At 40.8% G+C, this 21,138-nt stretch overlaps 4 protein-coding genes across 4 annotated transcripts; 3 read left to right on the top strand and 1 right to left on the bottom strand.

The window, feature by feature from the left end:
* The first annotated feature begins 4,036 nt into the window (after window positions 1-4,036).
* On the top strand, window positions 4,037-7,963 carry srsf3a (serine and arginine rich splicing factor 3a). Its single transcript, XM_037251187.1, has 7 exons — window positions 4,037-4,175; window positions 4,905-4,942; window positions 5,197-5,407; window positions 5,487-5,618; window positions 7,201-7,239; window positions 7,323-7,409; window positions 7,503-7,963. The coding sequence occupies exons 2-7, from the start codon at window positions 4,936-4,938 to the stop codon at window positions 7,528-7,530; spliced, it is 504 nt and encodes a 167-aa protein (XP_037107082.1). The 5' UTR covers window positions 4,037-4,175; window positions 4,905-4,935; the 3' UTR covers window positions 7,531-7,963.
* Window positions 7,964-8,058: 95 nt separating this feature from the next.
* rab44 (RAB44, member RAS oncogene family) lies at window positions 8,059-15,381 on the top strand. Its single transcript, XM_037251175.1, has 9 exons — window positions 8,059-8,166; window positions 8,290-13,502; window positions 13,730-13,767; window positions 13,841-14,037; window positions 14,108-14,189; window positions 14,584-14,698; window positions 14,905-15,003; window positions 15,081-15,157; window positions 15,223-15,381. The coding sequence occupies exons 2-9, from the start codon at window positions 8,301-8,303 to the stop codon at window positions 15,305-15,307; spliced, it is 5,895 nt and encodes a 1,964-aa protein (XP_037107070.1). The 5' UTR covers window positions 8,059-8,166; window positions 8,290-8,300; the 3' UTR covers window positions 15,308-15,381.
* A 116-nt stretch (window positions 15,382-15,497) lies between these two features.
* On the bottom strand, window positions 15,498-17,888 carry trub2 (TruB pseudouridine (psi) synthase family member 2). The gene is made up of 8 exons (XM_037251186.1): window positions 17,626-17,888; window positions 17,397-17,525; window positions 17,223-17,297; window positions 17,096-17,157; window positions 16,928-17,009; window positions 16,372-16,444; window positions 16,159-16,295; window positions 15,498-16,081 (listed from the first exon to the last, which is right to left on the bottom strand). Exons 1-8 carry the CDS (start codon window positions 17,741-17,743, stop codon window positions 15,810-15,812), a joined length of 948 nt encoding a protein of 315 aa, XP_037107081.1. The 5' UTR covers window positions 17,744-17,888; the 3' UTR covers window positions 15,498-15,809.
* Window positions 17,889-18,448: 560 nt separating this feature from the next.
* On the top strand, window positions 18,449-21,127 carry hdhd3 (haloacid dehalogenase-like hydrolase domain containing 3). Its single transcript, XM_037252167.1, has 3 exons — window positions 18,449-18,604; window positions 19,471-19,805; window positions 19,946-21,127. Exons 1-3 carry the CDS (start codon window positions 18,502-18,504, stop codon window positions 20,348-20,350), a joined length of 843 nt encoding a protein of 280 aa, XP_037108062.1. The 5' UTR covers window positions 18,449-18,501; the 3' UTR covers window positions 20,351-21,127.
* The last annotated feature ends 11 nt before the right edge of the window (window positions 21,128-21,138 follow it).

Raw genomic sequence — 21,138 nt, 5'->3', positions numbered from 1 at the left:
ATCCCCGAACACACACCCACCCCCACACACATACACACACACACACACACACTCCACAAAATCATAGGCTCTTTTATGTACTGCATGTCTACAGTGTCAAAGGTATGTAAATAGTATGTAAATTGTGTAACTTGCACTTTTAATTTTCAAAGCTGTTAATTTTTTTACGATTATTCATATTAATCATATTTCAGTGGGCCACCATCATTTGTTCTATACCTCTACAATGAATGCCTGAAATTTCAAATAATCAATAACTTTTGGAAAGAAGTGTGGATATTTCAGCATGGAAGATATTTGCACATAGAAAGGAAGGAACTTCATTAATAAATAGCTTATCTTTTAGTTGGAAAAGGCTGGGAAAGGACCGGAAGACATTGTATTTGAAGGGCTGTTTTGTTATTTTTGTACACCATGAATAAAGAAAGATCATAGTCAAAAAAAGAGATGTATGTCTCAAAATTGTCTTCTGTTTTGTTGATTACAATGTGTGTGTGTGTGTGTATATATATTTTTTAATATATTTATATATTTATATTTCTCTACAGTGCTTTACCTCTTTCTTGTGTGTGTTTTTTTTTTTTTTATTCATTTCCAAGTGCAGCTACAAAAGGTATTTGTGTAAACTTGTCCAGTGAGTCATTTTAGTGAGGGAATTTCCTTTCAATGAGTTATCTGTTGAATATCTAACAGTCAGTTAAATAAATAGATAAAACCTGGTTTTCTTATGTTTTCATCAGCCTGTTTTGATGTGACTTTTGATTTTGTCACATATTGTGCTTTATAGTGTTACACTGACAAAGGTTAATCTTCAAAGAATACTGTATGTAGCGCTTTTATCAGAAAAAGTTGTTAATGTCATTTCCAGTTCACATCTAAGTGTGATTTAAACAAGAATAGCAAAAATAAAATAAATAGATGCAGCTCACTGATAAGTGCTGCTATTTGAGCTCATTTTAGAAAGGCCCTGCGGGCGACTCACGTGGTCCTCACAGGCGACCTGGTGGCCGCGGGTACCGTGTTAGTGACCCCTCCTATAGATGTTGAGAAACGCTGTATAGCTGCATTGTTGGCAGGCAGCCAGACAGCAATGGAAAAAGAACACAGTGATCTTGGTTATGACAAAGGTGACATAACATGAGTCAATTTGGATTCTGTAAGTCCACTAGGAGGTTGTCACCCGGATGAGTAATATAGTGAGGCGCCAGAAGAAAGACATTATCTCACATGTTGGAACATTATTTTCAAAAGCGCAAAGATAATACACTGCCATCAAAGAACACACATAGCACGACGCCTCCCACCTATTAATAGGAAAGCTTTGAATGGTCGTTGTTTTTCCACAAAGGCCGATGTGGCAGCATGTCCTGTAGCTCGCTGTTTTCTTGGAAGTCAAGATGAGCTCATCTGACCTTGAATGAAACGAAATGCTTGTAAAATAATAAGCCTTCTATAAAAACACTCAAAGAACATTTGCTACACTTTCATTTCAAATATGTATTTTAATGCATGTAAGATAAATTGAAAAATAAATCATCAAAGTGGAATTATTCAAAAAAATATTTGTGATTTGTACTCCTGATGTGTATTGCATGCTTTTTAAATATATCTTCTTTTTTTTACATTTTGTTCTTAATCCAACCATGTAAAGTCAGTAAACTTGCTTTGCTATCTCTAGCACCACTATGTTATCATTCTTCAACAGCCAAAAGTCTTTCTTACTGCTATCTTTCTAGGCCATAAAAAAGAAAACCGACAGCCAGTTGCGGGAATCCGTCTGCCTCGTGTCTCGATGTAACCAGAAGCACGCGGGTGAGTTCATTCAGGGATACAGCCTGCACAGTCATCAGGAAGTGAAACAGAACAGAATGTGCTGTACTAATCGGACTGAAAAACACTACCCTGAGTGGATGTGTGAAAAAAAAAAGACAAGTCATTCACAACAGCATGGCTGCTGGGCACAATGCGGAATTAGACAAATAGTACTCAGCTCTATTTATTTAGTGAAGCACAAGGGGCAGGGCAGGGCACCGGGTTTGTAGCTCCTACAAGCACTGAAACAAAAATAAGCCGAGAGACATAGGCTCTTTGTGTTGTAGCCATCCGTGTTACGTCGGTGTAATCTCTTGTGTGCTTCGTTTGATCCCTGAACTTTTACCCTGTGGACAAGCAGAAGCATGCTTTTTTTTTTTTTTTAACTCACAGGCGTGAATTCGCCTACGACTGCATTCAAACTGTCCTGATTTTCAAAACAATTGTGAATAGTTGTTTTGGAGAATCACAAGCATAGTGAACAAAATATGACTTTGCTTGGGCTTGCTTTGATTTAAGAGCAATTTGATCACTGCATGTACTCAACTCACTTCACAGCAAGAAGCATTTTGGCAGTAAACAATACAAAAAATGGCTTCAAGCTGTTTATGCCCATCCAGTTGAAGTTTACTGTCACATTAATCATAGAACAAAAGTTTCATTTGTTTTTAAAGCAACCAGCTAGTTTTACTTTAGATAAGTCTATTTAGCTTAATAACAAACAGTTGTTCACTGTCACAATAAACCTAAAACAAAAGAAGTATACTTGTATTTGAACCACCCAGCGAGTTTTCCTTTGGATAAGTACACTTATCTTAACAATGGCAAAAAAAACAAATTGTCAAACTGAAAAAAAAATACATGGATGTATAAAAAAAAATAAACATAAAGAACGACTTTAATGTTGTATCTGCTCAGGAAATAAAGGGTTTTTGCATATTATTACATGAAAATCACTAAAGAGTTACTACAATTCCTGTTGACTTGGTGAGTACGTACGTTTTTTGGAATTTTTATAAATTGTAAGAAAATGATCGATGCCACATTATGCTATGTATGTGAAATTAACAAGGGGAAGGATTATTTATTTATTTATTTATTTATTTAGCTAAATATACATCACATATAATTCAGCAGCATGTGAAGTAGAACAAATATAATCATGCATAAACAGCCTTGGCTTTTGTAGATAAATCAAAAGAATAAAAATTTCCACAAAACATCCAACATTGGCTTCCTTCCATCGGGGAGCACATAATTTCCAGAAACTCAACTTGGGCTATATTAAAATCTGGCAACACAGGCAGGAAAACCTCAAGAAGCACTTTCATCTATGACGCCTTGCTAATTAGACGTTGGTTGACATGTGAAAGTGACAGTTGGAGCCTTACCTAAACATACACTGCTGTGGTGTGGCATCACTCACCAACCAGCACAAACAACAAACAGTATGTAATGAGATCCCCAAAAAGGGGAAAAGAATACAATAAATCACTTGACTGTGTCATGTTAAAAAAAAAAACACACACACACAGCCTTCCTCTAAACACAGCTCCTGCCCTGGCCTATGTGAACACAAGAGCTCAAACCACTCAGTGGGCATATATCTGCAACAAGTGATCTCCTGTTGAGCAATAATAATCTTGTTGATTTAGTCATATTCCCTGCTGAGTAATAAGCAAACCACAGCAAATAGTTTGTACGTTTAAGGTTGCACTGCATAATTTGTGTTCATGTTCCTGGACAGGACAGGATTGCACACTTCAGATACAATTTATGTATGGGTGCATCTTGAATATTTTGGTTCATTTATTTCCATGAAGTGATTTCATATACAGGATGATTATGATTTTCTTCTCTTACATCGACATTTCTTAACCTGGCACATTTTGGTTTGATTAGCTCTAAGCCGTAAAGAAAAATAACCATCCCGTCTTCCATATTCTTAAGGGCGCTTATCTCATCTTTGTTTTTTCTGTTCTGGAACGGTCGTCAACCAATCAGAAACGTCATATAAATAAACAAGCATTAATGAGTATTTATGTTGACGCTTGCTTGATTTTTAATGACGAATTTATTAAATATTCTTAAAGGCGGTGAATATCTTTTTTTTTTTTTTTACACTTAAATGGTAATGCCGAAAAGAAATGTGACACTACACCTTCCATTTCAGTAGAGGGCGCTGTTTTCCAAATGTTCTCTCACCTAACGAATAAGAACGTCATCGCTTACGTTGGTATATCCTGCCGGCGCTAACAACAAGTTAAGCTAGTTGTGTGGTCGCGTAGACCTCGACGGGAAGTAGGAACCGTTCCAGTCGCCCAACGGCGTTGATATTGGTGATTTTACGGTAAAATAACGTTGTAAGTATAAATAATACATTTTGTGGCTGCCACGGTGGTGTCGAATTGGTCGGCCATAACGCAAGAAGCCTCAGAAAAGTGTTGGATGGAGCGACGCGATGCTAATGTTGCTCGCTAACATTAGCGCTCGTGTTCGCGTGTTTGATTAGAGGGGGGATGGGGAGCATTAATGGATTTATTTTGGCTTGTTAACTTTCTTTGTTAAGTTCATTTAAAGTGTTGTGAATGTGTGACTTTGCGTGTAGGTGTTGACGTTACAAGGCGTCGTTGACGAAGACGTTTAGTTTGAAGATTCATTTGGAAACTGGCGTGCTAACTGTTGCTAGCGTGCGTCAGCTCGACGGCAGCATTGCCGCGTTCCATTCAGTTCTCCAATGTGGCGTGCAAAGACCGTGCCTTAAAGAACTATTTGAATCGAACGCTGAATTCATTTGCTTAAATTACACCTTTGGTCTGAAAATATATTCCGGATGTACTTGTCAAAATTCATTTTGTGCGCGATAATGCCTTATTAATGCTTTGAAGTAAATGTTTAACTATTCAAATTCAATTCACTGTTTTGCAAAAGTACTTGATGGCCAATTATATAAGAAACGACGAGGGACTTTTAATTAAACTTCGGGCGAACACTTTGAAGCTGCAAATGTCAAAGCATTTCCAAGAAGTTCTTTAAATGGACAATGTATTAAATTAACAGGCCGTTATAATTTCCCAACTTTCCCTTTTCAGGTATTTCATCAGTAGACTTGGACCTGCTGAAATGGGAGGTATGAGGAGTTCCTATTTGGCAATAAGATATAACAATGCCCCCACTGGATAAGACATAGCCATACATTTTCAATAAATACAGTAGTATTGTCAATCATGAATTGTAGCAAGACCATAAGAATATGGAACTAGATTACATTCACTGAATAAAATGCTTTGGGGCCTTTTCTGCCAATATTTTAGAGTTAAAAGAAAGGTCTCAAATATCATACTTAGCCCTCTCCTCCTCACCTTTTTCTTCTCTTCCTATCAGACCCTTCTTTCAACAGAGACTGCCCCCTGGACTGCAAAGTTTACGTTGGGAATCTTGGAAACAATGGCAATAAGGCAGAGTTGGAATCAGCATTTGGATACTTTGGTCCTTTAAGAAGTGTTTGGGTCGCCAGGAACCCACCAGGCTTTGCTTTTGTTGAGTTTGAAGATCCAAGAGATGCCTCTGATGCTGTGAGAGAGCTGGATGGAAGGTAACACCTAATCTGTTGTTGTCATCCAGTGTCGTCATTATTTGCAATTGTACTAACGGTAAAGTGGCTTTTCTTCAAGATCCATGTGTGGATGTCAAGTCCGTGTTGAGTTATCCACCGGGGAAAAGCGTTCGAGAAGCCGTGGTCCTCCTCCGTCCTGGAGTCGATACTCGAGAGATGAGGGCAGGCGTCGCTCGCCAGCTCGACGCAGGTACGTATGTTTCTAAATCCACGCCGTGCTTTTTGACGTGCCATTTGCAGTATGTACACATGGCCGATTTCCCCATACTGTGACAAGTAAACCAAAAATGAACAAATGTTACTTATTGATAACCGAAGAAAGCATTGTGATGATTCACAATAATGTTTGCCTCACAAATTTCTGTGCTGTATATTTGGCAGTGCCAAATTAGACCCAACTGTCAAAAGCAGCATTTTGTCTGCTCCCAACATGAAACTTTTTCATTTTGTAAAAATACGGCTACTCTTAGAACTGCTTTAATTTAAACATCGTCAACCACACACTCACAAATAGATGACTTTAGAATACATATCTGTCGGTATAAATTTTGTTTTGCTGCGTTCAGTTTTCCATCTATTAATAAACTGAACCCCGTTGCAGAGTCACCACCACGCTTCTCAACATCTGAGTCAGTCAACTAGTCCTCTTTCAGCATCATGTGACTGCTGACCAGCGATCTGCTTGGCTGGGTTTGTCACATGACCCAGGCGCAGCGCCAGTCGTCAGGTTCCACCAACCTTTTGGTTCCTGAGCAAGCAGTTCACAGCATCCTCCTCTGCTCCAACCTTAAACCAATCAACAGCGGCCCACCTCACGTTATCAACCGATCGCCGTGTTTACTCGTACTATTCGCCTCAGTATCGACGGGAGCGGCCATTGGCTTACACCCCTCCGCCCCCCTCATAAAGACAGGGAAACGCCGCAGCCGTCCGTCCCCTGCAGCCAGCAAACAAGCAACTTCTTATCGGCAACATTTGCAGCATGTGGCAGATCCTCTCTGCAATTTCACCTCCCTCACCAGGGCTACCGTGCGCCATTTCTTTCTTGTCCAAAAACTCCCCCCAAAATAGTAAGTTGCTTTTATCATGCTCTTTATAGTTATGAGTTTTTTCAATTTCAAAACTCACATGTTAAACTTGGCAGGTGTGTAGTTTAAAGCATCTAAAAGCATCCCAGTCGAGCAACAAAATATTAGGCGCGCTTTCTGGTCTGGTCTTTATTTGAATGTACTTCATTCAGTTGCCTGTGTAGGCAACTTGATAGATTTCAAGGCGCAACAACTGGCCATTTAGGGTGACCTTGCAATATTTGGGTAGGTTTCCTTCTCTGTCTCAAAATTATTTCACAATTGTCTATCAATACTTATCTGGTTTGCAGCAATGCTTCTTTTGTGCCAGGAAACAGCTTAAAACAAACGCGCGTCCCCTTTTCGTTTCCTGTTTTACTTTACTATGTACTTGAATACAAATACACAATATCAACCTAGTGACAATCAGAGAATATTGTACATTGTAGTTATAAATATGCATATACCTCTTAACCACTTACCAGATTAGAACCCCCCCCCCCCCCCAAGTGAGTTCCACGGTTGAGCATCGCTCTTGTCAATGATATTTGAATTGGCACAATCATTTGTTACAACAACAACAAAATCACATTTAACTAAAAAACTCAAATTGGGCATTTCCATCAAGATGGTCCAGTTTTCCATTTTCCTCAAACACCTTATTCCTGCTTAAAACATTTCCCCCCGATTTCACCTACATTCTAGATCCCCTCGGAGGAGAAGCCTGAGCCGCAGTCGCAGCAGGTACAAACATGAACATATTTTATAAAAAAAAATAAAAAAATCTCTAAACACATTCATGAATTAAATATCCTTTTTCCCTCCAGGTCTCTTTCGCGAGACAGACGCAGATATCGGTCTACTTCCAGAGACAAGACCCGTAAGCGCTCAAGATCATTCTCGCGGTCAAGGAGGTCTGTGTCACTATTGTCATGTTAGTAATATGCTCTCGCTGAAATCTTACTTGTTGCTTAATCGTGCTATTGTTTCTGCTCTTTCCTCTGCAGCCGCTCTCGTTCTAATGACAGGAAATGAGGACCTCACAAAATGGCTTGTGTGTGTGGGAACTCCTATTTTTTTATAGTCATGCTATCTTTTTAGTTGTTACTTAACAACTCAATGTGGTGTTCGGGTTGTCTTGTAACTCTGTCATTACAGTCAGTTGTTGACAGTAAAAGATTTTTTTTTTCCCCTGTTTTTTTTGTTTGTTCATTCAGCATGATTGTTTGGGTGTTTGGTAGGTTCTGATCTTTAATTGTCCTGCTATCCAATTTAATTAAAAAAAATTTTTTTTTAATTTCACTGTTAATTTGTGATGGAAAACAGATTTGACAAGGTTTGTTAGCTAAAGCAGCAACTGCAACTGTTTTTCAGTTGCATTTTCAAAGCAAAACATTTTCCTTTTGAGCTCTGACAACTTTGCTGATGGTGAGTCGTTTCATCAATAAAAGTTTTTTCCTAAGTCAGACATTGTTGAGCCTTATTTTAGATTTAGCATGTTTGTATTAAAGTACAACACAAAATCTAAAAGATTGATCATGCTTCAAGTATAAGCCACACAGGAAGCTTGCTGTAAAGGACACACCTCCCTGTGTATGACTTAACTTCCCCTCTGGTCTGGACTGCTTTCATAGCTCAAAAGCTGACTACTTGACACAGGCACACATGAGGGTAAGTATATTTACTGTGAACTTGTACAAGGCTTGAAATATTTTGGACATTTAGGATCATGTTTAAAATGAGTTAGTACGTATCCTACATTTATTCACATGTTTGTGCTGTATTTGTATGTAGGAAGGCACATAATGCCTGGTCCTACTGGAAAAAAGAGAATTGGCTCTCGTCGGAGGGTGGCACCACATGTTGAAATGCCAGAGGAATTGAGTGAAGATCAACCATCACAACCAGAAGAGATTGGTGAATCTTTCATTGGATTGTCAAATGAAGAACATACCCCTTTGGAAACTTATCACAAGTCAAGCAGGAGAAAGCTAGGCTCAAATAGACAACGTAAAAAAGGGAATTCTGAGCAGTCTGCAATTGAACCATACCACCAACTTACAAAGGAAGTTGAGCAAAATGTGCAGACAGAAAATCTTCAAGCAGAAACGATAACTACTGGACAGGAAGTTAGACAAAGAGAGTTCAGTGAAGTAGACTCCTATCATTCAATGTATGGGACACATTTGTATTCAGCCTACACACCTGGTGATGCTTCTGACCCGAGCTATCTTGATTCTGATGTGGAGAGACATCAACCCATCGGTGAAAAATTGCATTTGGAGCAAGAGCCCCGAGATTTCCCAATGTCAATACAACATATTGATGCAGAAAAGGAAGATATAAATGAAGAGCTACCACAGCCGGCTGAAGCTTTTCAGGGAGACCATGGAAATGTCAAATTGAAGGAAACAGATTTTCCAGACGATGCAGACAGCCTCACTGAAAAAAGTAGCCACTGTGTAAAAAATGTGGAAAGTAAAAACAATGTTGAGGAAGTCAACGATTCACCCCCGATGGGGGAACTGCTTTCAAAAGAGGAACATGAGCCTTTTGACTTTTCACAAGCCAAAGATGCTCAGCGTCCAGATCAAAGTGAAATTGAAGAGATCAAATCACCCGAATCCGACCAAATGGACCACCCTGAAATTGTGACACATGATAAAGATATTGAGACATGTCCTGAAAATCTAACAGATAAAGTATTGGAAATACATAAAGTTGATCTGAGTGTAAAAAGCCCTGATTCATGTTCGTATCCACAAAACAAAGAGGAACAGAAGCTTTTGGAAGAAAAAACAAAGGTTTTGTCTCAGAAAGATAATTGTCAGGCACCTAATACCAACGAGGCATTGATCAACATAGAACAAATGGAACCAGCACCTTGTCGGGAAGAAGTCATCAACGACCAAGTGAAGTCTAAACAGGAACAGTGTACGGATGGACTCTTGAGCCCAATGATGGACTGTGTCTTGTCACAACCAGAGACAAGTTTTGTCTTCGACACCCACAGTCAGGACAACACTCCAAGCACAGACAAACACAGAGAATCCTACAGCCCAGCCAGGAACAGGAAAAAACTTGGGTCGAATCGCTGGAGCAAAGGAAGCCATGAAATGGTCTATGCTGCTGAAACATACAGTAACGTTAAAGATGATGCTGAGCTGCCAAAAATAAACGATGTGACCTTTGAAATAGAAGCAACGGAGAAGACAAAGATAGAGCTGAAAGACAGCTCAGACACCTTTCCAGATGAGAAAACGCATGGTCTCGACAGAGGGAATACACATTCAGACTCAACTAAACCCCAACTGCTAATTCAGCTATCAAATTGTGAGGAGATGCCTCAGGAGGTACTTCCAGTTGATGAAGTCAAAACAAAAGCAGGGGAGGAAAATGAAACATCATCACAGAACGGAAATCTTGGAGATACCCTGGAGATACGAATGCCCGAAAGCAGATTTAATGAAGACACAGAAATCGAGGACAGTCCAGCAATAGCCACTATTTCTTCACCAAAAGCGGAAACATCCTCAGATGAACATGAGCTGTTTGGCTTTTCTCAAGTCTGTGAAGCTCAACATCCAGACAGGGAGGAAAATGAAACCTCATCACAGAATGGAAATCTTGGAGATACCCTGGAGATAAGCATCCCCGAAAGCAGATTTAATGAAGACACGGAGATCGAGGACAGTCCGGCAATAGCCACTATTTCTTCACCGAAAGCGGAAACAACCACAGATGAACATGAGCACTTTGGCTTTTCTCAAGTCTCTGAAGCTCAACATCCAGGCAGGGAGGAAAATGAAACCTCATCACAGAATGGAAATCTTGGAGGTACCCTGGAGATACGCATGCCCGAAAGCAGATTTAATGAAGACACAGAAATCGAGGACAGTCCAGCAATAGCCACTATTTCTTCACCAAAAGCGGAAACATCCTCAGATGAACATGAGCTGTTTGGCTTTTCTCAAGTCTGTGAAGCTCAACATCCAGATAGGGAGGAAAATGAAACCTCATCACAGAATGGAAATCTTGGAGATACCCTGGAGATACGCATGCCCGAAATCAGATTTAATGAAGACACAGAAATCGAGGACAGTCCAGCAATAGCCACTATTTCTTCACCAAAAGCGGAAACATCCTCAGATGAACATGAGCTGTTTGGCTTTTCTCAAGTCTGTGAAGCTCAACATCCAGACAGGGAGGAAAATGAAACCTCATCACAGAATGGAAATCTTGGAGATACCCTGGAGATAAGCATGCCCGAAAGCAGATTTAATGAAGACACAGAAATCGAGGACAGTCCAGCAATAGCCACTATTTCTTCACCAAAAGCGGAAACATCCTCAGATGAACATGAGCTGTTTGGCTTTTCTCAAGTCTCTGAAGCTCAACATCCAGGCAGGGAGGAAAATGAAACCACATCACAGAATGGAAATCTTGGAGATACCCTGGCGATAAGCATGCCCGAAATCAGATTTAATGAAGACACAGAAATCGAGGACAGTCCGGCAATAGCCACTATTTCTTCACCAAAAGCGGAAACATCCTCAGATGAACATGAGCTGTTTGGCTTTTCTCAAGTCTGTGAAGCTCAACATCCAGACAGGGAGGAAAATGAAACCTCATCACAGAATGGAAATCTTGGAGATACCCTGGAGATAAGCATGCCCGAAAGCAGATTTAATGAAGACACAGAAATCGAGGACAGTCCGGCAATAGCCACTATTTCTTCACCAAAAGCGGAAACGACCACAGATGAACATGAGCACTTTGGCTTTTCTCAAGTCAGTGAAGCTCAAGATCCAGACGAAAATTTAACTGAAGAGGTTAATTCATCAGAAACAGAACAAACAAAAGACTCAGAAATCTTGACCGATGGACCAAGAGGCGATTTTGACAAAACATTGAAAACCCTTGTCAATGAATTTTTTGAAACGCATATGTCTGACCTAAGCGCTCTTGATTCAGTTTTAAATCCACAGGACAACTCAGAAGAACAATATATGTTAGAGGAAAACACAGAGATTTTGGAACAGACAAAAGAAAATAATCATGCCCATGACACCAAGGAAACGGTCAACACAGAAAAATCAGACCCCACAAAAAGTCAGGAACATGACGAGGAAGCCCAAAGGACAACTGATGACGAGCAGAGTACTAATGGAATCTTAAGTGGAATGCCTGAGAGCAGATTGTATTCACAAAGTGTGCAATCAGAGGAAAGTTCACAAAGTGAGGACACCACTATCAGCATAGAGCAACAAAAAGACTCCTTCAGCCAAAATAGAAACAGGAGAAAACTTGGGTCTCATCGACGGAACAAAGGAGCTTTTGTAAAGAACTTTGCTGCTGAGTCATACAAGGAAGTTACAGACAGTGCTGCCGGAAACGGCAGAGATGAAAAGGATCCCCCAGAAACCAAAGACACAGTGTTTGCGATAGAAACCACTGAGATGGAAAACATTGAAAAAAAAGGGCCTAGTGAAGAAGAGTGCGGGCCAACTAAAGCCACAATTTTCCTACCAAAAGAAAAAACTGAGGAACAACATGAGCTTTTCAGCATGTCTGGAGATGATAGTACTCAACATTTAGACAACAATATTAGTAAAATGCCCAACCAAATGGTGAATCTTGTAGAAGTTGATCAACTAAATTCTATTGATGACTCTGCAGTTACAGAGATCTGCTCTCCTGCTGGAATCATGCAAATGGCAGCTTCTGTGGAACGCGAATCCAACAAAGAACTAATGCAAGCATCACAAGATCACACAAAACCAATATTCAAAGCCACAGAGACTATAAAAGCTGTGAAAAGCCAAATAATTCAAGAGGATGACTCAATTTCTCTAAACCCAGACAAAGATGCCATTGCCAGTTCTCAAGGGGAAGTCCCAAACACATTTTGTATTCCTACTCAAGACACAAATATCAACTCTACATCAAACTTGAGTGTACAACAATCAGAAGAAACCTTCCAGCTGTCCTCAAAGGAAGAATCACTGGAAAATGTCCTAGAAGCCGAGAACAGTGCCTTGAAAGAAATAAGGGCTCATTCAGAAGTAATAGGACTTTTAAATGTGTCTTCTACTAAGAAGAGAAGGATGGGATCTACACGCCGGTCTCATATGAGCGGAAAACGAGAAGCAGAAATGGACAAAGAAGATGATACAAGATCCCTGGAAAATGTAGGAGTCCTGGAGGATCTACCGCAGACTGAAGCATTACCAAGTCAAAGAGGTAAAGAAGAGCAACAATACGACATGGTTGAGAATGACCAGAAGATTCACAAGAGTACCAGAGAAAGCAAGGTGATACCAACCACAGATGAAGTCACGACTCTCCTTTCAGAACAGGTGTCCTCCCACGAGGCCACACAACATGATGGAAATTTAATGCAAGATCAAGACGAGCTCATGGGCCAACCATCAAACATTCAAGCGATAAACACTGAGAGTGAAGGAGTTCCTGATCAAAACTTGAAAAGTCCTCGTTTGAACTTGGCTAATCAAAAAAGAAAGATGGGCTCCACGCGCAGAAGTTTAGGAACTAGGTCAAAGAGGGACTTGGAGCTGAAGTTGGATTTGAGTAATGAGGTAGGGGTCACAGCTCCTGTGCAGGATCTCTTCTGTCAAAGCGAAGATAAAAAATTCAAGCCTAAGAGCTCAGGTCTTGGACCAACCAACCAAGAAAACGTCTGCGACCCTCCAAGCACAGCTGAGACTCTTCAGTCAGGCGAAGAAAATCTCAGTTCGGAGCATCATCCAGTTCAAGGTGACGTTATAGAAAAACAGTCTACCTCAACCAAACTTGATATGCTCTCCGAATCAGAGCTAAAAGTGAGAAAGCGGAAACTGGGATCTCACCGGAAGTCCAAAGTACAACAAACCCACGGCAATCAAAGTGAAAAAGACAACATGATGCAAAAACAAGCCGAGAGAGCCGAAAAAATAATCACACACGAACAAGCGGATGACGCCATCCACGGGTCTGATGAACCACAGGTGAGAGACCAAAACCTATTTGTATATTTTGGAAATTGTCATTAAGAAAACATGAATGCATGTCTGTTAGATCCGTTTGACATATTTTTAAAAAATGATTGAAATAGTTTTTCAAGGTTTTATTAGGGTAAGTGTCAGTGCATTTTACTGTATCTCGTTTATTTTTTTTTCATTTCTGTATTTGTCAAATACTTCTAATGACTGAAAATCTCACAATATACTTTCAGAGTAATCTAAGTGATACCGACCCATCAAAGTCGATGAGGTAAGAATCCTATAGTTGATATAAATTGCATTTTTGATGTTGACAAAATGTGATCCTACTATTTTTGTTGCAGAAACAAAATAGTAGAGGAAGCGCTGCCACCCCGAGTCCATCATCAGGTAACCCTCAATGTGTCGGCAGGTGAAGCAGGCAACTCGAAAGCGAAGCCTTTTAACGTGGTCATGGTCGGCAACAGCAACGTGGGCAAGACGTCGTTCATGAAACGAGCGCAAAATGGGAAATTTTTTCCGGATTTGCCTGCCTCTGCTGGTGAGTTTTATTATTACACTCTTACACGTGTCATTAAAAAAAAGAAAAACTAGAATGTCGTGTTTTGAAGGCCTTGACACATGCTTGTGGACGGTGGTCGTGGATGGCAAACCTGTGGTGCTCCAACTGTGGGATACGGCGGGTCAAGAAAGGTAAGATTTGTTTAATTTTTTTAATTTTATTAGCATTTTTTTATTCCTTCCAGCACGAAGGGTTAAGCATTTTATAATGTACCAACAAGGCAGCCAGGTCAACTATTTGCTCAACACCAATTTCTAGTTTTGTAACTTTCTGAACAAGGTCGGTTTATTTGTGTCATCATAGATTGTCCCGAGAGGAATGTACCGTGATTTTTCGGGGAATTTGTTAAACCGCAATCATCTGACTTCAGAGTCGTCCTCTGAGCCTTCACTGTCGTCATAAACCAGTGTGACTAGTTCGCTTTGTCGGTTTGATGACCACGTGATTTTCTGGAAAAGAAACAAATGCAAATTTTGAGTGTGTAGATTGCAACTAATCGTTTTCCCGTGCTTGCGGCCTTCAAAGGTTTCGCAGTATCACCCATCAGGTATTCCACAGAGCGCATGCATTTCTCCTGATGTATGACATCACGTCTTCTCAAAGCTTCACCGCAGTCCACTACTGGGCGACATGCATTCAAGTGAGTTCTGGGAATCTGAAAAAAAAAAAACATATTGGGGATTTTAACATGGCCTGTGTAACCTCTGTGTCTTCTTCACTGTTTATGAAAATATAATAATAATTAACAAAAAAAACTTGATTGGTTTCTGCATCATCTGGAGGACTTCATAAAAACTGAAATGGACCCTGACAATCAGAATTCTTATTTCACCTCATTGCTTTCAGGAAAGCGCCACGAAAAACGTTCCTGTTTTACTTCTTGGAAATAAAAGCGATCACATCGAGCGTCATGTTTCAACCGAAGAGGCTCAGAAGGTTGCAAAGGTATGTATCAAGATTATCACTACTTCTGCTTTCGCGAAAGAAACAAAGTTTTCTCCAATGCTGACATATCTGAGTAGACGTTAAACACAGACTTCATGGAGTGCAGCGCTGTCTCTGGTGACAATGTGATTCAATCTTTGGAGGCAGTTGCCAGGTAAATTATCTTAAGTACGTCTTAATATGAAGAAAGTGCGTCACTCTGCCTGTTGTTGTTGCCAGATTGTTGAGCCATAAAGATGACGTAAGAGATGAAACCCTAGCGTTACATAAAGAACCTCCAAAGAAGAAAGCAGGATGTTGCTGAACAGACAAGTGGTGCATTACGGCAGTGTATCATTGTGCATCTGAGGAATTACTAGATTTAAAAAAAAAAAAAAATAACGTTTCTGCTCGCAAAATTAGTTAAATTACATTGAGTTCTACCTTGTATTATAGAGTGTGTTTATGGAATGCTGCCTTGCCACGCTGTACTGCTTTGATTGACGAGTGCAATAATGGCTCAACAAGTTTATTAGGTTGGGAATGTATTAAAATGCTTAATAAAGTTAATTCAATGAAAATTGCATTTCTCCTTGTGGCTGATACAGCTCCTGACAACAAATGTTCTTCTTGTTCTTGTAGTTCATTTCAGTCTTTTGCGGGCGTTCTTTTGGACTGACAGGTCAACAATGTGTTTGTGATTGCCTCGTCACAAGGATAACATAGAACAGGGGACATCATCCTGATTCCTTTCCAAGCTGAGCTTAACTCAGCAGAGCTTGTTTGTGGGATCTTGGTGGAGTGAGGCGGTCACAGCTTTGTGTCTCTTAACTTGACCGGACTTCTTTGTCGGTGGGTTCTGGTTTGCTTCTGTTGCTTGAAATCACAGTCCCCGTTCGAGTCGCCGGTCTGTTTTTCTTAACAGCGCGCATGACCTCAGCGGTCGTCCATTGGTGGCGGATGAGTGCATCCTGCAGCGTGAAGGTGCCGTCTCTTGTGCGCCGAACTCCCTTGCAGATGGCCGTGCTGCGTAGCTCCAGTCCTATTTCGTGCACTACTTTGCGCAGGTATTTCTGTGTTTCGTTCAGGCACTGCACCTCTGAGAACATAACAAAGGAGAACACCGGTGAGTAACAACATGAAAAGTGTCTGGGGGGTGTTTTAGTGACAGTTTACCCAAAGTGAAGTTGGGAGGCTGGAAGCGAATGCACCGTAAACTCATCAAAATAGGCGGCGACTTCCCATCTGGACCTAATGAACCTTGCACGGCCATCTCGTAGGCTTCCTGTGACTGCATGTCTACGTTAGCATACCTGTGAAGGTTAAACAGAATCACATCCACATGCATTCTTGAGTTTTGAAGTGTGGAAAGAGCCAGAATTGACATACGTTAACAAAGCCTTTTGATTCGCTCCCTGCAGCATTGCCAAAACTCTTTCCAGCTTATCTTGCGTGATGTGATCTGTTGAGCAAACAAGTGATGTTTGATTCTGACTGGTCAAAGCAAGGCTGTCGGTGTTCAATATCGTTTTCAAAGGTCACATTCAAACATTTTCTTAAGTCTTTACAAATCCATTTTAACCACCTTACATGATTTATAAAGACACCAATCACACATCTACACATTATCAAATGAATTCACAGCAAGCACATTTTTATATTAAGGTTCAAGCCCTTTGTTGCATTTAATTTCTAGACTCATTCATGAGCAATTTGTTGCTTAATTTTCAAGGCCCAAAAACAAACAGCTGTAACAATATTAAATAAAAACCAACCAAATAGAACAAATATAATGACAACAGTGCTGAGTGAATTAGATTAATGTGACAGTCCAAATATAAAAATTTAACTGTACCAGTCTTGTGTAAATAACGTACAGTAGATATGACCAAAAAAAAAGCCTTGTTGAGTGGATATTGTGAAGCAAATATTACACAATCCATACCATAAGTGGATCTTTCCACAACCCGTCCCATGTGGGAGAAGTCATCTGTAGCTGTCCCAAACTCACCCTCCAATGTGTAATCCTGAAAGAACATGGACCATTCACTCTATGGGCATTGTGCACGAATAAGACCAAAGTGCTGTGGAGGTGCAAAACAGATGAAATTACCCTTGTGATTCTGGTGTGGTACAGGTCATTCAAAGCCTTGTTTCCATTCCCGACACCAAGGACTTCAGAAATCAGATGTTAAAATCAAATTGAAGGACTCCATTTTGTAACAGAATTAATAACATACCCAATACACCAGAGGAAAATGTATCCAAACGATGTCCAACACCAACTCGAATATGCTGGAATTCAGGACCAGTGACTGAAACAATATATTTAATATAGTTTTTCTTAGCCCACCAAACTCGTGCATGTACTACACTGAGATGATAACATTACTGAATTTAATATATCCACATACCCAAACGATGTTTGGACAGGGCGGGGACGCAAACCGCTGACAGCACCTTGGGCATCAGGTTGTCACCACCTAGTGGTGGCAAAAACCGGGTCTGCTCAGGAATAGGCAGCGATGGCAACGCATCTAACCCTGCAATAAATATATAGTTATAATCTTTTTTTTTTTTTTTTTTTAATATACACATTGTTGTGTGTCGTCTTCAGAAAAGTGAGACATTAGGAAGTCTGACCTTTAAGGAGCTTGGTCTCAATGCCGTCCCTCACGAGTTTCCATGGGACGCCAGCAGGTTTGTAGACGCAAAACAGTCCCTCTAACCGACGGAAAGCTCGAGCAGCAGGAGTTGCCATCGTTTAACTTAAATTAATCGAGCATGTCTTATTTTAGAGTACTAAATGTCTCGAAAACATGTGAGCACAGCAGGACGTAAGTGAACGATAGTATTGCGAGAGCGCGGTAGCTGCTAGTGTTGGCTCCTGAGTGAACGATGGGTTCAAAAGAACGACTCTCTTCAGTGAACGAGAGTGACCGAATCACTTCCTAAAGTGATTCGTTCTTTTTTCAGTTCATATGACTTCAACCAGTAGGTGTCGGTAATGCCCATTGAAGCTGGTGCCACCTGGCCCTAAAACAAAACGAAGAAGAAAATGACGTCGCTTCACGTTCACGAACGAACGAATCTGTGAGTGAACGAATGAGTGAGTGAGTGATTCGTATTTCCAGTTCATCGCGAGAACGGATCAGTGAGGGAACGAATCGTGACTTTCCCGTTCGTGAACGAGTTAATGGGTCAACTTCCTTCCTTCCTTCCTTCCTTCCTTCCTTCCTTCCTTCCTTCCTTCCTTCCTTCCTTCCTTCCTTCCTTCCTTCCTTCCTTCCCGTGCATCAACGGATCAGTCAGTGAACGTGTTGCGTCTCCCTCTTGGCGTGAACTATGTAAGCCAGAATGTCGATTTACGAATCTTTTGAGTGAACTGATTCTAAAGATTCAGTTCACTTAAAAGAACTGGAATGCACGTCACTAGTAGCTGCCGTTTGCCACAGCGCCCTCTGCAGTACCGGATGTTGGCGTTGTTTTATTTATTTTTTCCCCTTGCGGTACGACTGAATGTGTTCTCGCGATATCTGGTTTACAAACGTAAATTGTCACATGTTTGCGGAGTGTATGTGTAAGCTAATTTTTTTGCACAAGGTTCACAGCAGATACCCACGTAAGCTATTATATAAACATTTTTAAGATCATGGGCGAGGTGAGACTTTTGTGACCTTGCCACGATTTGAATACATACGGTCGTTGGGGCACTAGTAAATCCGTCGTCATAAGGTTTAAATTTATTGTGTTCTAGACAGAAACACTAACAACGTATGCGCAATTGTCCGGGTTCAAGAATTTAACAATAACCGTGCATTTTTTTCTGAGTCAAGTTTCGTATTCTCTGTTTGGCTTCATTTTTATTTATTTTTTGGGTAAATTGTGACCCCGCAGTTTAGCCAGCAGGGGGCAGCGTCATTCAGCGACACCCACAAAACAAAAAAGTATATAAGAATTGTGGACTGAACAAGAATAAGTTGTTTCTTAATTTTTTTTTTCCAGTTAAATAAAAATCCTTTAAAATATTGAAAATTATTCAAATAAAATACCTTCAATCATTGAAAATTATGTCAGTTCAGGGCCTGGTACTGTAACTTTCAGATATTTTGATTAAAATAAAATTTGAAAAATGCCTTCAAATATTCAAAATTAATAGGTCAGTTCAGGATGTGAGTTTAGAATGGCTCTGCGTGTTCCCACGCTGGACTTTAATTGAATTGCCGCAGGATAACAGACACATTCAGCATTATGAGCCCTGGGTTAGTTGCCCACTTTGGCCAGTTCCATGATTCAGGCTTCATACCACCATTCTCTGCCCATTAGTCACTGTCTAGACTAAAGAATTCCCCAAGAAACAATGTACTCCCTCATCCTCCATTTTTATATTGACTTTTTAAGACGTCATGGCAGCTTTCACCCATGATGAGGCTGTCAAGACAAACTGTCAGTTTCTGGAACTTAAAGCCTTGTGTTATACCCTGGCAGGTGCGATGCGTGGTCCTCTACGATGGGTGCTGTGGGATGTGAAAGACACCCTGCTGAGGGTGCGTTCCTCTGTGGGTGAGCAGTACTGCGACGAGGCCAGAAGAATGGGTCTGAGCCTCACGCCTACCGAGGTGGAGTCTGCTTTCCGCCAGGCGTATCGACATTATTCCAGCCAGTTCCCAAACTACGGCATCGCTCGGGGCCTGGATGGAAAGTCTTGGTGGAAGGCGGTGGTGAAGGCCACCTTCTCTCAGTGCAGAGTGCAGGACCCGGCCTTGCTTAATACAATGGCACTCAACCTCTACCAGAACTTCAGCAATGCAGAGAACTGGGAGGTAAATGATATGGTTTTCGGTTACAGAGCCCAAAAAATACAAAAAGTTTGGCAGCTGAATGGCCAAATCCATAAATAGACCAATACATTTTCTTCTTCAGTTATAATTGGTGTTAGTTGAATAATATCTTTGTATTTCAGGTATTTCCAGATTCAAAGTCTGCTCTGGAGAGCTGCTCCTCACTAGGACTGCAACTAGGAGTGGTTTCCAACTTTGACAACCGCCTTGAAGCCATATTAGGTGCTTGCGGGCTGCTTTCGCACTTCAACTTTCTGGTGACATCAGAGGCAGCAGGTGTTGAGAAGCCCCATGCGGCCATCTTTGAACAGGCCCTGCGCAAGTGCGCCGTACCCCCTACCAGCATAGCTCACGTCGGGGACCATTACGTGAACGATTATTTGGCATCTCGTTCAGCCGGAATACACGGCATTCTTTTGGACCGAAGTAATAACTCCGGGCGACATGATGTTCCTAAAGAGCATTGGCTCTCATCGCTCGATGAGTTGCCAGCACGACTTAAGCAACACATGGATGAATGCTCCTAATTATTTTGGATTGTTTTTTTTTCCCAGTCAGAATATTGTGTTTGGAGTAGTAAAGCCACATATGGATCAGAATGTAAAAAACATTTTGACTTCCCCTTCATTTATGGTACTCTACAAAACCAAAGGACATGCATACTGCAGCTAACATGCTTTTACAATTTAGCAGTGAGAGCGAGGCAGTTTCTTAACCCTTTGAAAATACTCTTATTTGAAGCCATCTGGTCCAAGGCAGATAGTGGTGGACTGGGAGGATCAAACAGGGCCCAAAGAGGAATCGCGTTGAAAAGATCAGAATGGCTGCGCGATTCAACACAGAGCCTCTTAAGGGGAAACGGGATTTACACAAGTCCAAGATCTGATTTAAGGAGGTCAAAAGAGATGTGTCAGGGTTGACTCCAACAAGCCTCCACGTCGAACATTGAAATGTGACGACCAACGCGCTCTGCGCTTCATGTTAATTTGTTTTCAACCTCTAATTTCACCTCTTGATGTTTGGACATTAACTCGTATTGTAGCTCTGTTAGAAGAGCTTCTTAATCCAAAGCTGCTTTCGAAGCTCAGCCAGACGGCTCTAAAAAGCTGCGCAGAAATCCAATTGTGTCATAATGGGATCGTAAAAAGAGGGGGAAAGCCCATGAGAGCAGAAAGACGGGACACACTTTGCTTTGAGGGAGCATGCCAGCAGAATTGTTTTTTTTTTTACTCAACAAAACAGGAAGAAAGAAGTATTAATGGCTGACAAGCAACTTAGTATTATTTTCTAACAGAAATATATTTGAAAAAATAAA

Source organism: Syngnathus acus, chromosome 5 (assembly GCF_901709675.1).
Source record: "Syngnathus acus chromosome 5, fSynAcu1.2, whole genome shotgun sequence".
NCBI lineage: Eukaryota > Metazoa > Chordata > Actinopteri > Syngnathiformes > Syngnathidae > Syngnathus > Syngnathus acus.
Note: the sequence above shows the minus strand (reverse complement) of the source record. Positions and strands in the feature narration are given on the sequence as shown.

Coding starts and splice junctions, on each gene's coding strand:
- trub2 (XM_037251186.1), bottom strand. CDS start 17,743: ATGGCAACTCCTGCTGCTCGAGCTTTCCGTCGGTTAGAGGGACTGTTT. Junction 17,526..17,625: donor TGAGACCAAGCTCCTTAAAG/GTCAGACTTCCT, acceptor TATTTATTGCAG/GGTTAGATGCGTTGCCATCG. Junction 17,010..17,095: donor ACCACACCAGAATCACAAGG/GTAATTTCATCT, acceptor ATGTTCTTTCAG/GATTACACATTGGAGGGTGA.
- rab44 (XM_037251175.1), top strand. CDS start 8,301: ATGCCTGGTCCTACTGGAAAAAAGAGAATTGGCTCTCGTCGGAGGGTG. Junction 13,503..13,729: donor ACGGGTCTGATGAACCACAG/GTGAGAGACCAA, acceptor ATATACTTTCAG/AGTAATCTAAGTGATACCGA. Junction 14,190..14,583: donor GATACGGCGGGTCAAGAAAG/GTAAGATTTGTT, acceptor CGGCCTTCAAAG/GTTTCGCAGTATCACCCATC.
- srsf3a (XM_037251187.1), top strand. Junction 5,619..7,200: donor CGCTCGCCAGCTCGACGCAG/GTACGTATGTTT, acceptor CCTACATTCTAG/ATCCCCTCGGAGGAGAAGCC. Junction 7,410..7,502: donor TCATTCTCGCGGTCAAGGAG/GTCTGTGTCACT, acceptor TTTCCTCTGCAG/CCGCTCTCGTTCTAATGACA.
- hdhd3 (XM_037252167.1), top strand. CDS start 18,502: ATGTGTTCTCGCGATATCTGGTTTACAAACGTAAATTGTCACATGTTT. Junction 18,605..19,470: donor GGTTCACAGCAGATACCCAC/GTAAGCTATTAT, acceptor ATACCCTGGCAG/GTGCGATGCGTGGTCCTCTA. Junction 19,806..19,945: donor GCAATGCAGAGAACTGGGAG/GTAAATGATATG, acceptor TTTGTATTTCAG/GTATTTCCAGATTCAAAGTC.